Source organism: Temnothorax americanus, unplaced genomic scaffold (assembly GCF_048541705.1).
Source record: "Temnothorax americanus isolate GAGA-0224 unplaced genomic scaffold, ASM4854170v1 Scaffold95, whole genome shotgun sequence".
In the NCBI taxonomy this organism is placed as follows: Eukaryota; Metazoa; Arthropoda; class Insecta; order Hymenoptera; family Formicidae; genus Temnothorax; species Temnothorax americanus.
The window spans coordinates 227,665-243,963 of NW_027509818.1; the positions used below are offsets into that span (position 1 = coordinate 227,665).

The following is a 16,299-nucleotide window of genomic DNA, read 5'->3' on the forward strand; positions in this document are numbered from 1 at the left end:
AAATAATCATATAAAAATATCTCATAAAAATCTTTATAAAATTTAAAAAAATCTGAATTCTTTAAAATTTAGATTTCTATCATAGTTTCATTTTGAATTTGTTCGTTTTAAAATCAGATTTAGATTCCGTTACCTGGAAATCCCTTAACCCTTAGCTGGCACACTTCACCAGAATCATATAGTTGGCACGCTGGGGGCCGTTTCAGACCCCACCACTAAAATGCTTGCTGCGAGAAAGCTATTGATTTTTTTTACTTAAAAAAATTCCAAGATAGTCTTCGAATGTTGTTTTAACAAAAATGTCATAGGTTATTTAAATAAAATGTTTTCACTCAAAAATTCATAACTCTTATATTTTAATTCTTCCATTTTTTAGTACCATTTTCGTACTATAGGGGAGCTTAAATTAGAGTTGAACTAGGCTGGGGCGTTTAATACCCACAGTGTCTCAGCTAAGGGTTAAATTTTAATATACAATACAATTAAAAAAATATAGATTAACCGGGTTAAGCCGGGTCCAGACTTGTATAGCATCACCGTATCGTACCATAATATTTTCTTATCAAAATACAGATATGTTGGCTATAATGATACGCCAAGGCCTTGTTTTCAATCTGTAAGATACGAGATACAAATACGAATTAAAAACAAGGCGTATAATGATAACCAACATATCCGTATTTTGATAAGAAAATATTATGATACAATACGGTGACATGATACATGTCTGGACGCGGCTTTAGTCTCAATCATTTCGCATTTACAACATTTTGCACTTAACACTTTTCCACAAAATAATAGATCCAGTGTTTAACCTTCATGAAAATTTCATTAATTTTAAGTTGCAAAAAATTTTCCTTCTAATAAATAAAAATTCTATAATAATATGTTAAATTCTGAATAGAATAAAATTTTTCAACGCATATATAGGCATACTACAGTGTAAAATACGTTAACCCTTTAACGGCCAGTAGAACATATACGTCTCATCTACTTGTAAAAATCATACCTTCCATAAAAATCAACACATCTACATCGTTAAGGACTCATTTTAAATACAAAAAAATTGCTGAATCTGAGAGTAGCAACCCTTCAGTTACACACCCTGTCAAAAAGTACCAAAATCATGAAAAAATGAAATATGAGCATAAATTTTAGGTAGAATTTGTTTGTTTACCTTTAGTTCATGTATATGTTATGAAAAAAAGTTAAAATTATGTACAAAAAGGGCTGCAAAAAAATTACCCTTAACCGTAATATAATACGCCTTTTATAAGCGTTTAGAATAATTATTTTATTTTTTTCAAAGGGGCAATTTGGGGGTGGTTTTCATGTCCTAATAAAATTTTTTTTCATTTAAGAATAATGTAAGCCACCAGATTTTCGACTGTAATGTTTCTGAACTACGGGGATGTTAACCTTCAATGTAGGGATGGTTTATAAAAGTAATAATGGTCTGTAAGTTCTTTACAACATACTTGCATGTTTTGGAGTATTTTTTCTACAATTTAGATCAGGACAGACGCGCGCTTTGCGCGCGCTATTTAGCTTTTTTACTATTACTATTACACTATTAACCCTTGATACATAAAACTGTCCAAATATGCGATGACAGATGCTCACGAAGTCAGCGCAATGAGAGAACCAATCAGCATCGTAGAAAAATGTCAACAATAAAATTTCTTAAACGGCTTTTTTATGAGCGGATAAAGTAACAGAAAATTAAATTACAAAGTTTTTACGTTTCAAGGGTGGCTTTTGCATGTAAGGGTAGTTTAGAGGGCAGAAAAATTGTGAAAATTTTGTTTTTACATATTTGATACTTGCTAACTTCAATCCATCATGAGTCTAGTGTGTTAACTGTACTGACGAGCTGTACTACATTGTTAATTCTCTATCATCTTTGAACGAGACGGTAAATATAATATTGATTAAACTTTGCCCGCCTTCGGCAGGCTCGTGATAGACACTGATAGAGTCAATTAACAATGTAGACTCTTAGCGTATTCAATAAGTCGAATCTTTTCCATTTTATTTTATTTTCTTTTTTATAATACTGAACGTGCGAAGTGATCATTGGATGACTGAATAGGTTTATTGTAAAATCTCATAAATGTTTGAGACTGCAATGTGCAGACCAATCAACTATTCGTTTCATAGTTGCGATGTCAACACATTTATTGAATGCAGCAGAGACCGCTGCATGTCTGGTGCTATGCGCAGAGAATTGTTCTGTATCAATACCTGCTTTCGATAACAGATATTTGATCCAATGTCCTATAGTTTGTGGACTAACCGAGCCATATGGCTTAATTGACAAATAAATTAATAAACGTTTGTTACTTCTATCTCTTAAGTCTTTTGTGATTTCCAAATATTCCAGGACACAGGATGCAACACATAGTCTAGGCTTTGTTTTAAAAAAGGGTAAATGTACATCAGGTTGACAAGACTCTGGTCTTGATGTCAAATCAGGTATTTTTATTGTAATCCCAGATGAAAATTTTGAAATATTTTCAATATTAATTAACGCTAAGGTCTGAAGTCTGTGTCGATAATGCTAACAAGGTTACTAATTTTTCAGCTGCATCTTTAATCTTCAGTTAGAACAGCGGCAGATTTTTGATATAATTTAAAACTGGAGATGTGTCCCAAGTACTGGATATTTTGGTTTAGTCGATTTTTGTTTAAAAACTCCTTTAAAAAAACTAATGCTAAAAAATCGAGCTATAAGGCTATCTTGAAAAATTAAAAAAATAAGCAAAATAGCCGATCTGCTTGTATCTAATACGCTGTAACTTGCTCCTCCGTTGAATCTTTTTGATAAAAAACTTAAAATATCTGAAATTGGAGCATTAACAGCCAGTCCTCTGTCATGAGCAAACTTCACCCACAACTTCAATATACTTTGGTATTGTTTCAACGTTGAGTTAGTAATTGAGGTAATCAGAATATTTATAGAGACTTTTCTCACGCCTTTCCTTATCGCTGATACGACAACATCCCTGCCACCAGGGATGCCATAGGACGTGTTTTGTCTCTTTAAGGTGATGTTAGAAGTTTATTCGGTTTAAAAATTACTAATTTTGAAATAAGAAGGAACTTGTATAGAGGATACCAAGGTTATGTTGGCCAAAAGAGCACCACACAATCACCCTCTCTACCTAATCAAGAATAATTTTTCTTAAAGTGTGTAAAATGATTGCGAAAGGAGGAAAAGCGTAGAAATATTTGATCTTCCAAGAAACTTTGAAAGCATCTACTACTGATGCAATCCGGGAATCTGGAGTAAAAAATCATATATTTTTTTGTTCATTCTAGATGCAAAAAGGTCTACTAAAGGGATTCCGAAATTCCTAACAATTTGATTGAAATATCTATCAGAATAGTTCCCATTCTGTATCAAGATTTGTGATTCTAGAAGCTGCATCAGCTTCAACGTTCTCCTTGAAAGCAAAATAAGAGGCCCGAATCCACAATTTTCTGTTCTCAACAAATTAATTAAAAGACGGCGATATGAGTCAAGCGCGGTACGTGGTGCGCAACTAGAGAATTAATAGTTACAGAAGTAACGAATTACAATGTATATACGTATATACATATATTCCAACTTAATAAACTGCGCGCCGATTATTTGTCGGACTTTCTGTTCTCACACTATTGACAGATTTTTTTTGCAATCTCATATTTTATTGTTAGATGCGAAAACTGAATGCCGCCTGCTCTGTTTATATAACAAATGGCTGTAGTATTATTTCATTTTAGCTAAATTTCTCTGTTCGAGAGGTCTGAAGCAAAATACTTAAGTGCAAAAAACGCTGCCAATAACTCTAAGAAATTGATGTGATGTTTTCTTTCCTCCTTGTTCTATGCACCATATGAGAATTTATGTCATTACAAAAACAACCCCAACCAGTCCGAGATTATAAATAATAAAATAAATTCAATTATGATAATTTAAGTAAATATAAGGTGAAAGGAACACTTATTGTATTACAGAAAAAAAAGAAAGAGAGAAAATTCCACTTTTAGTTTTTCTCGTTTCAGATGAGTGGACTCGAGGACTCCTATGCCTATCAAATCTTCAGTAGATTATGGATAAATCGATCTAAATCACTGAGACATGAGAAATTCAGTTTATATTCGTCTGGTCATCACGCGTTGAAGGCTAAAAGCTAGTAATTTCAAATCGCGTGAATAAAACGCGTCTCGAGCGCGAAAATTGCGATTTTTTTCAAGCGACGCGCGCAACGCTTGCAAAACGTGAATCTTTGCAAAACAAGCGTGACAATGCATCATCAAGGTATCGCGTAGGTCGTTTATAGCTCTACGGAGGGAGTGAAGTTTTTAAACCTTTTTCAAATATTCCCAAAGTTATCAAGTTGCCGAAGAAAAATGCGTAAATTTTGACAACCTGTGCTACCGAATAACGAAGTCATGGGAGCATCGGAGAAGAACAAGGGAACTTTCGGAAAGGGAATAAATCTGGCAGAAATTTACTACGAACTGTTACGACGAACAATCCATCCATTTGCGTTTTGACGTAGAACTACGTCTTTCTCGGGGGGTATGGGGGTACGACTGCAACGTTTTCTTGCAACGTTTTCATGCAACGTTTTCTTTTTCTCGAAAAGTATTAAAGAAAAATATACTTTATTATATAGTTTTTGAAAGCTCTCTCGATGTAAGCTAAATGTTTTCGTGGTTAATTTTTCGATATGGGTTTGTTCTCGAAAAGTATTAAAGGAAAATATACTTTATTATATAGTTTTTGAAAGATCTCTCGATGTAAGCTAAGGGTTTTCGCAATTTCATAAATAAATAAATGAATGAATAAATGGATGAATGGATTTAATAAATACATAAATGAATGAATAAATGGATGAATAGATGAATGGATGAATAAATAAATGGGGGAATGGATAAATGGATTTAATAAATAAATAAATGAATGAATGAATGGATGAATGGATGAATAGGTGAATGGATGAATGGATGAATGAATAAATGGATGAATGGATGAATGGATGAATGGGTGAATGGATTTAATAAGTAAATAAATGAATAAATAAATGAATGGCTTGATGAATAGATGAATGGATGAATTAGTGAATAGATGAATTGATGAATGGATTTAATAAATAAATTAATGCATGAATGAATGGATGAATGGATGAATGGGTGAATGAATGAATGAATAAATAGATGAATGGGTGAATAGATTAATGGATTTAATAAATAAATGAATGAATAAATGAATGGATAAATGATTAAATGAATGAATGGATAAATGGATAAATGGATGAATGGGTGAATGGATTTAATAAATAAATAAATAAATAAATGAATGGATGGATAAATGGGTGAATGGATAAATGGATTTAATAAATAAATGAATGAATGGATGGATGAATGGATGAATGGGTGAATGGATGAATGGATTTAATAAATAAATAAATGAATGGATGAATGGATGAATGAATGAATGGATGAATGGATGCCTATTGCGTATGCGCATTGCGGACAATTAGGCTTCACTACCTTTCTCTCTCGCACAATTAACGTTTCTCTCTCGCACGATGTCGGACACAGACTCGATGTTCAATGCCTCTTCCATATATGTTCTATTCTAATAGACGTTGTTCTACGTGTTGATTGCGGTACAGTTGTTACTGTGCTTGTTTATATTTTTCTTTCGCAAGCTAAGGTTGTTGTCAAATTCGACCAACAGCGTTGAACGTGGGCAAACGAAATTTGGATTAAAGAAATATGCGATATATTTTAAATAAACCGCAAACTAAACAATTTTTGCAAATTAGGTAAAAAAATATTACTTAATAAACTTATATTAATAAAATTATAGTTTTTTTGTGGTAAAAGCGTCACGTAAAAACAAAAGATTTAAAAAATAATATCGTTGTTTGTGTAGTTATTTTTAACATCAATCAATCCGCAGACTTATCGCGGTCCAAACTGAACACTTTTTATTAGATAAAAATTATATGGTTTTCTTCATAAATGGTTCGATAATAATCTGTTATTTATATCTAAATTAGGTACAGTTTTACTTATAACTTTTTTGTTATATTTGCGATAACGCTGCTCAGTCAGTCTTTGACGTTCTTTATTTTTAAGCAGGCAAATTATATAAGAATAAATTAAATCACACAATTTATACATACAGATTTTCGATATTCGTGGGCTTTTCGCATAGTGTCTCAATCGTGCGCCATCGATCGTTTAACTCGAGAAGAAAAGAGTATAATACACGTCGACATTGAAAAGCAAACCTGATCGATTTCCATTTGATCGTCGTTGCTCGATAAGCACCGCCTTCCTTTGAAGAAAATGTCAATCCGCATAGAAATGCGATCCATCGCGTTATTTAAGAGCCCTTTTGTTGATATTTGCGACTCGGATGTTTAACTTTCGCGAAATATGATCATTTGTAAACAAAACTACATATTTGTCGTATAATTTCCGGTGAATCCAGCAGTTCCATTATGTTTCATTATCTCAGTTATGATAATTAACGTGAGCTCTCCGACTAATTTATAAATAGAACTACTTCAGCACGGAGATACAATAGATATATTTATGTACATAATTAATCTAATATACAAGACAAATTTATACTGTTGACGTAATGGTGCATGATCGCGAGATACGAAGAAAAGTGGTTTATAAAAAAAGAAAAAAAGACAAACAAACGGTTCGCGGGAAGAGAAGCTTGCCAGTCGCTGTGCAAGTTTTCGCGAATACTTTCCGCTGTGAGAAAACGAAAGCCTCTTTCGCGCGTAACAAGTTTACCGCTGTGTGGCGCGCAAAGGAAGAGTCACGCTGATTTTCGTTTTGCGTCAACGACGGCGAGAACGACAACGGTTGCGACGAGAGGAACGTTTTGCCAGAATGATGGCCTTCTCTACAGAGATAAGGTTTTTCGATGGAAGGCGCAATTTGCATCTCGAGAACGGTGGAAAATGTTCGAATGCTCTTCGCAGACCGTGAAGACGTTTCTCTCTCACGATAGAACGGGTAATAGGCATGAAACGTGGTGATTAGGATCGACAAGTACAACGAGGACGTTGCGGCTGCCGTCGATGGTTTATGGACTCGAGGACCGCGGCTAACAAGGACAGCTGTGGATTCGATCGTCCTAGAATCGGAAAATCTTTGAATATCTCGCTGTTGCAAAAGCTTTTATAAAGAAATTGCACACGAAGAATTAATTTAAACTGGACCAACCGTAACGTGCTACTCGAACTCTTTCGTACTTTTTATTGTAATACTAAATGATTACATCACTATTCGACATAAAGCTGCACAAGAAGAAGGTAATCGTTTCGAAAAAAGTTTTTTACTGAACACCGCGGTATTTTTATGCTCGCATTATAAATAACTAGACAGGATAAATTATGATATTATGAAATATGCAAAATCTTCATTATTGAATTGGGATTATCACGAAAGTTATTTTTTATCGTAAACATAAGAAGCTATGATTAAGTATAAAGAATTACCAAGTCTAAAATAATAGTTCTATTCTAGTATGTACGATAAAAACGCAAAAATATCGGATAATTTTCAGATAGTCTGTATAATATTTTTTATTTACTTTTAAATATTGCATTTTATACTCTATTGTGTGTGTGTGTGTGTTTCTTTCTTTCAAGAGTAATATATTATAATGAATATACATTATAATATACATTATAATATACATTATAGTTTATATTATTACACTAAAAAAAATTGTTAATCCCAAAAAATATTTAGTCCGATACGTTCAACTAAACATTTTAGTTAATTAACTAAACATTAGTTGTTTCAACAATTTATTTAGTTTCTTTAATCAAGAATTAATTAATTCAACTAATGTTTAGTTAACTAACTAAAATGTTTAGTTGAACGTATCGGACTAAATATTTTTTGGGATTAACAAATTTTTTTTCTCAGTGTATGAGTAAAGGTTTTAAACATGTTACATATAAATATATTGTTGTAAATATGTTGTAAAATATATGAACATAACAAATGTATAACATTGTTACAAAGAGCACAAAAATTAGAGTTTGTAATAAATTAGAATATAATATAATAATTATTACAGAATATTGATTAATTATTAATATGCCTTCAAATACGAGAAAAATTATTCTTTTGCAAGATTAATAAAGTGTCTCACATTGCTCAACATGGTCCAAATTACTCATCAAAAATGTACCTTCGAAAAATGTGTTATAAATATTTAACTCGCTATAAATAAATTTATTTGTTAGGAACACGTTGTAACAAATATTTACGTCCGTTAATTTTTCAGACGTATATCTGATTATTTTGATGGGAAAAAAACCTGAATTTTTCGCTCAGTGTACGAATTTTTACTATGGCAAATGATAAAACATGTTAGGTAAGTGTTAGTTTTAAATTTTACTATGTTGTACTATAATTTATTCTATAAAGTCATGATGATTCACCAATAATATAAAAAATAGTAAAATGTAATTTTTAAAAGTGTATTATAAATCAACATAAAATTTTCTCCGTGTAGCATTACAACTCAGCGAAAATAAAATTCAGTTATCCTTAACAGTTTTCAAGTTATTTTGAAAAAAGCTTAGAGTCCAAATTACCCCAACTTCCTCTACTCTAATTTTTCATAATAAATTCCCAATAAATTCGAATTTAAAGAATCATCGACGATAAAAGCGGGAATATTTGTCGAAGTAATACCACTCGACTCTAATTTTAATTAAAAAAAGAACAGGCATTTCAACTACACGGACCAGTAGAAAACAGAAAAAGAAAGGCTGCGTTTGTTCGCTTGCGGTGAAACAAGTATCTGGAAAAATCTTCAAAACGCCATCGGTTTTATATTTAACAGCAGGCAAATTATAGCAGTTTAAAAGTACATTTTAGCGGAATTGAACACGAAAGGCATTCTATATTTTTATATATACCTAAGACAAAGGAGTATCATGTTTAACATAGTAACATCATAGTAACGCAATGCAGCTTACTTCTCATTAATAAATGTTCACAAACACATGGTGTAAGTAGACAGGTGAAGCATTGCGCATAATAGCGGTAGCTTTGGCGGTTGAACCAATCAAGAGGCGACCCATTTTGTTGCGCTCACTTTAAGGTAAAGTTCGCTTATAAGAAATAAAAATGTGTAAATCATGTAAAATTTTAGACTCGTAAAAATGTCAACAAATTAATAAACAGCTATTCGAGTCAGGCGCGGTACGTGGTGCGCAAGTAAAGAAATTAATAGTTACAGAAGTAACGAATTACAATGTAAATAATATACATATACATCTATTCCAACTTGATAAACTGCGCGCTGATTATTTGTAGGACTTGAAACACAGCTATCGTTGGAACATTAATTCCTTGCCCCCCCCCCCGGAATTAAATCGGCGCAAATTAATTATTTTAAAAAACTGTAAAGAATTTATTGCGAAAAATATTATCTCAGCCAGGATTCGAACCTGGAACCTCCCTCATTCCGGGAAGGGCGTCTGAGGTAATATTTTTCGCAATAAATTCTTTAATTTTTTAAAATAATTAATTCGCGTGTCAATTTAATTCCGGGGAGGGAAGGCTATTAATGTTCCAACGATAACTGGTGTTTCAAGTCCTACAAATAATCGGCGCGCAGTTTATCAAGTTGGAATAGATGTATATGTATATTATATGTATATATTGTAATTCGTTACTTCTGTAACTATTAATTTCTTTACTTACGCAGCGCCTGACTCGTATAGCTGTTTATGAATTTGTATTAATAAAACATTTATTTAATGTAAAAGAAACATTTTTTAATGTTAACAAACGTTTATTTAATATTAAAAACACATTTTTTTAATGTTAAAAAAAACGTTTTTTTTACAATGTTAAAATACAGCAAAAATAAGAATTTAAATCGCCAGTGAACAGTGAAAAAATTAATAAAATAAATACTTTTTTAATAAGAAAAAAGGATCTGTTCCATTAATTTAAACGTTTTTTAAATATTTTTTTGCTACTTGGGTTATTTAGCAAATATCAACCAATATAAATGCCTCTCAACATTAATTATATTTACTACTTACTGCGTATGTTGTATTAAAGTCGCAAAAGTTGAACACATACAATATTTCCCGCACAACAGACGCACGCGACGGATATAAACGGACGTAACGGACTACGAATTGATGAAAGCAGCCATATTGCTTTTCTCGCAAAAAAGGTCGCGCGCTGATTGGTTCAAAAACTGATCGAGTGCGCAGCATCGGGAATGCTTCACCTGTCTACTGTTTACACCATGCACAAACATATGTTGAGCATGAGCAATTGAACAAACGAATCAACCATTGATGAAATCGGTTAGATAGTTTTCCAAAGGAACGAGCCTGCAGAATGAAACTACGATCGCTCCCAGCACATCTCATCTTTGTCAAAAAGAAGACAATCAGAGTTGCGCGAAAATAGTACGAATATGGAAAGAGGGAGTTTTTAACTTCTGATCATCCGGGACTTGCGAGAGGGTTCTAGTCCTCTAGGCTTGTTTGAGGTAACGGCGAATGGAGTTGGCGAGGCACGGCGATGACGGGACTCCGGGCGAAAACGACACCTGTTCCTGATGAAACGAAAGTTACGTCCGGAACTAAACCTGAAGATATGAAAAAGTTCAGGAAGTCGTCGCGCGAGCGGCGGAAAAAGCGCGACGAAGAAACGCCGGCGCCGCGCCGTCACCTTCTCATTACGGAAACGGAAGACCGTCCTTGGTCTCCCGAACGCGTTGAAACGCGAAAGAAGACCCGCAGGTACGAAGACGACGGACAGAAATTTAAATAGACGCGGGTCTTCCACGAGTCTTCGTGACCGACGCGACGAGGCCGAGTAACTCCGTGAGTTATCGTTGCCTGGTACGTGAGCGAAATTATTTACAGCCTCGTGAGTTTTTTGACGAGAAGCGTGACATTCTACGCACGATCTCACCCTTCTAAATGTCGAGAATATATTCTCAAATCTGTAAAAGCGCAATTTGTAAATATTCGCATCGTTTAAAAATCGTCATGCAGTACTGCTTAAGACGTCTGCGTCTTAAGGTGTTCTGGATAGTTAGACAAAATGCTACGAAGTTGATGAAAATTTAATATCATATATTCTGTATTCTCTTTCGGGGCCAACAAATCGATTGACAATGTAGATAAATAGTTATCAATTTTTGAATATCCATTTTATAAAAGGTTTTACAGATAGAAAAGTGTAAACATTAAAAAATGCTATATACCAATATAATTAATATCGGAGTTTTTAATATTTCCTGCATATTTTTGCCACTTTTGGTTGAGACGGTACCTCCAGAACATCCTTAATGTGATGGATTCTTCGAGTTTCGACAAATAAATCTTTCTATTTTTAATAATTTCTGATATCTGACGCTAAATATCTTAGCAATTGCATTTTGAATTAAGATGTCAAGGATCCAATCTTTAGGTAAATCTTAAAAAGATTCATACATTTGATATTATAATATATTATTATTAATATAACAATATTATAACAAGAGACGTTGGTTTCTGACTGTAGTTTCTCTGTTGATTAAACCATATCACGACCGGAATTGAATTAATAATATACAAAAAAACAGTCATGATATGCAGTGAACGGTCCATGCGTTTGTCATTCCAGTTCCTTCACACCCGTTTCTCAACTATGTATCTTATTACCGGTTTTCTCACGTTACGTATCGTTCGCTCTACGAGTTGTCTATGCGCTCCCGTTCGCTACGTGTCGCGTGTGATTTTACTCTTACGGTGCTCGAGTCATACGCGACATTAGGTACTGGTCTCGCTGCACGAATTACTGTCTCTGCGTTATCGTTTATCTCACCACGCGTTTTCTCACTAAGATATCAAAACTTTGTACACGCCTTTGTACGTGGATTTGCATTTCACCTCGTTATTGTACGTTGTACTGTGAAATTAACTCTGCGGCTTAACACTTAATCCGTTACTCTCCTCGTACTACAATTACGCTTTGTACCTCCCTTACAAATGCAGCGTTTAGTGTGTGTTGCGCGGTATGAATCGGGAATTAAATGAAATCAGGTAGGTACGTTTTTGACAAACAAGATATAGAGAGCAAAGTCTATGAAAATGTGAGACTTGTGAGACCAGGAAATGCAGTCAATCGACACTCCATTTTCAATCGATTCCTTTCCAGCAGATATGACGAAACGTATGCTACTCAACTGCAGCTTTTTCAACGAAGAAATATATCAACAAGTGACATTTTTATTCGATTTATATTTATTCAGAAAACTGCGATGTATTCAAAATTTCGCAATAAGTATTATACTAGCTCACTCTTCAAAATTTCAAAAAAATAAAATAATAAAAAATAAGATAAACAAATCAAAAAAGAATTATCGATTTAGATATTGGAGATGTGCAAATCAAGGATTTTTGATGTCGAATTGAATCAACAAAACTTTATCCAAATCGAAGCGAATCGAATAAAATCGAATAAAATCGTTAAAATATAATTTTTAATTAACAATATAATTATAAAAATTTAGATAAAAAAGTAATTTGATATGGAAAAATAATATTGATTATATATAGAATAAATTCTTTTTAAGATAAAAACATTTGATATAAAACTAATAAGATATACTTTATTTAATGTCGTAGTAACTGAAACAATTAAGCGAAAGATCATAGATAAATTATAAAAATACTCTAATGTAGTATCCAATAACATTATTAAATTATATTTTCATAGAAATTAAGATAAAATAATATAGGTATAGTTTACTTTAGTATCAATACTCACAGCTTAGATACTATTTTTTTACGCATATTCAAACTTTACAATTTGATAAAGTCGCAGGACATGTCAAAAATTAAAAATAAACTTTTTGACTGATACTTAGCCGCTCAGTGAGCAGTTGTAATACTGAATGAACTCATTAAATGCAGCTATTATGACCGTATTGTTTTGCTTATTAGCGAGAAATATAATTTATTATAAAATTGACAATATACATATATGATTCGTGTTCAAACCATCTAAGTATGTATGTACAAAAAGAAATTTTTGAATAGTCCAGATTTGAATCATAGAAACAAGTGAGATTCGATTCGTATTCGAATAGTTTGCACACCTTTATTAGATATTCAATTGGGAAATAACTATATGTGATAAAAGCATTATTAAATTTTTATTTTTTATACACAGGAATAATTTTTCTAGCATCGTATTTTCTACAATTTTTCCAGTAAATGAAATACACGATTGTGTAGCTGACAGATGAAAGCCTAAAAAAAAATACATAGATGATCGATGCGTATTTTATACTTACATTGGCAAAAGAGTCGAGATGATACGTTCGGCCTCCTCCGGGGGCGGCGGGAATTCCTGCGTCGAGACACCCGCGGGATCCTGCGGCTCTGGACAATCCGGAACCGGACGTAATGCTACCAGCGCCATTTTCGCCTTCCGGCCATTCATGCTCATGTAACCGTCGTCCTCGGATTGGTGTCCTGCCGACATACGTTTTGCGATTACGGCGAATTTTCCGAATTTTATCCAGCAGTGCAGGATAAGGGAGGCGTTGGCGCGGAATGGGGTGAGGGGAGGGAGGATCCTCGCGAGACGCCAGGGCGAGAACGATTTAATCCACCGAACTTCCGAACTTATCCTAAACACCAACGTCTCAATTACAATCCCTTTTCAAATAGTTTCCGAAATCGAAGCGGAATTGCATTACCTCCGTCGACGTTTGGTACTTTGGTGATCCTAGAAATACGTACGTTGCCGCAATAAAACATTGCAGACACTGATATCTCGAACTCGAACTACCAAAAGCACTTCGCGGAAAGCGAAGTAAATAGAAATCGATCGCTTCAATCGTCTTTCCTCGCAGACTCTTCGTCCCTGTATCTTCATCTCGTCAAAATGCTCGCGTTAAAAACATAAAATTACGTTAGAAGCTAACGTTTTCCGCTGGAAAATGTTATCGCGATTAAAAGCGCGAGTATCGTAATATATACCGATTCTCCCTTTTCCGCGAGAGTGAAAAATCCCCCGTTAATCACCCACCATCGTTCGCATCAGGTGCACCGGCATGGGCATATGGCAAGTGAGCCGCTGTCGATAGAATGCCGATTTAAAAATTTCGCGAACCGTGCACGAGAGAAAAAAAGAGCCCGGCTCTCTCTTTCTCTCTCTCCTCGCGAACGCGGCGATGTGCATGCTTTCACGCCGATTTTCCGCGAATTGAATGGCAGGCCGCCAAGTCGGCAGGTTTATATTGTACGTCCGTAGGAGCGTTTCGATGGAAATAAAGGGAAAATATGTATCCGGGAACCGGAGGAAAACGACGGCTGAGTCGAAGACTCGAACACGTCCGACGATCCGCCATCCGATAGGTCGACGCTGCCTTCGACGATAATCTTTTCTTCCTCCTCTTTTTTCTCCCTGCTGCTCACAAAATGCGTTTTCTACAAGCTGTTTGTACGCGCTTCGCTTCGTAGAAAAGTCTTATATGATTTTCCAGAGTATCTGCTTTACAAAATTCCCTAAAAATTCCATTAGTTGAACTTGGAAACTTGGCTGTATTACAATATTTTTAAATGCAAATGTAAATAATACTGTATATTATTTGGCTCCTTTTTATTTGTCTTTTCTGCGTATATATATGAACATAAGGAAAAATTATGAGTTATTTATTTTAAACATCAGGTTTGAAAGAGTAGGTATTGAAAAAAGTAAAGAACTTTCATAAAATAAGTACGGAGTGGCATACATAAAACCGGCCTCAAAAATTTTTTGTTAACTGTATTTTGTATTTTGGGACGGTTTTATGTGAGTGATCTTGTATCTCATATTGCATGTAACTTTCATTCTTTTATTTCCTATATAAACAAAAATAGAATCTGCCATAAACATAAAGAAAGTTTGAACATCTGAATATTGAAGAAAGAAAAATGCTTTAAAACAACACAAATTTCATCTAAAAATCTATTTAAACACCTAAGAATTTCCAACGGAATTTACACAGTATTTTGATACTAAAAATATAACATTCAGTCATCCTTGTAAAATAAAAATAGAACCTTCGAGAACAAATTTCGACAAAAATTCTGTTCGTTGAAAATCGGATCTACAACAATTTAGAAAAATCATTTAAAAGGTATAATTAATTCGTGGTTGTTAATTGATGAATTAAAAAATCAATAACAATTCGAGCTGATCAGTAAACGTGAGTTTCATAAATAGATTGAGCTTGGCTTAGAAATTAGAATAAAACTGGGACCCGCTCGTATTCCGAGTTACATTCGGCGCAGCCTGGTATTCGTCATTGCGCGCATAGTCGGATCCTACAATTACGAGTTGGCCACGTGAGTTTGCCGGGATCGATGTACGCGAGAGTGCTAGAAAGTTAAATATCTTAGTCAGGGTGACGAGTTAAATCACATAAATCGCACACCATGCACACACGCGCGCGCACACTTTGACAACTCGTTCGCGTTGTCGCCTGCAAACGACTTTCCGCGACAACTCGCGCCGGCATGGAACTTCGCGCTTCAAACGCGAGCAGATATCTTTAGAGGGGCGGAAATAGCGTGCAAAGTTCTAGAAAGAGGCGTACTCAGTTGTCATTGAGAATTTACTATCTTCGCCCTGTCGATATATAAAGCGGCGCGCGCGCTCGCATCTTCCCACAAGTTCGAGAGGCGGATGCTACCTCGGCGAAAATTTGTCGTGAGGCGATCATTTGTCGCGATTCCCAAAGCCGGCTATTTCAACGTAAGGGAAAGATTTCATTTGTGACAAAGTGCGATGTTCTTTCGTGTCGAGGAAAATCCGAGTGTAATATTTCATTCTCGCGGAACGATGAGACGTTACGTGTTAATAATTTGACGAACGTTAATTATAGCGAGCGATGTTTATCGCCACTCTACCGTTGATATGCTTAATTATAAATCGCAAAAGATATGTGGTGATTTGCGAATAAATAAATGCAATCTCCGATAAATACGTTGTAACATTAATTACGCGCGCAATAATGTTCAATAATAACTTACATATTCTGCGACCACAGTAATGTAACTGTAGAATTTGCAATTTGCGGAAATTGGGAAATTGGCATACTTACGAAATCCGTACGAAATACGTGCGAAACATGCCCAAGTACAATATGTGCTCCAGATAAAAATTTTTTCGACTAGTTCACAATTCGCGGTGTTTTTCATGCTCTATTTGTTTCGTGACGAATATCCGGATAAAAAAAAAAGAATC

At 34.4% G+C, this 16,299-nt stretch overlaps 1 protein-coding gene across 4 annotated transcripts in view; it reads right to left on the reverse strand.

Moving 5' to 3' along the window:
* LOC143908434 (uncharacterized) overlaps nucleotides 1-16,299 on the reverse strand; it is a 279,285-nt gene that overhangs the window by 69,459 nt on the left and 193,527 nt on the right. For all 4 annotated transcript variants that reach the window (XM_077426096.1, XM_077426097.1, XM_077426098.1 and 1 more), the window contains one exon: nucleotides 13,358-13,538. In XM_077426096.1, the coding sequence (XP_077282222.1) occupies nucleotides 13,358-13,538 (181 nt within the window). The remainder of the gene's footprint in view (nucleotides 1-13,357; nucleotides 13,539-16,299) is intronic.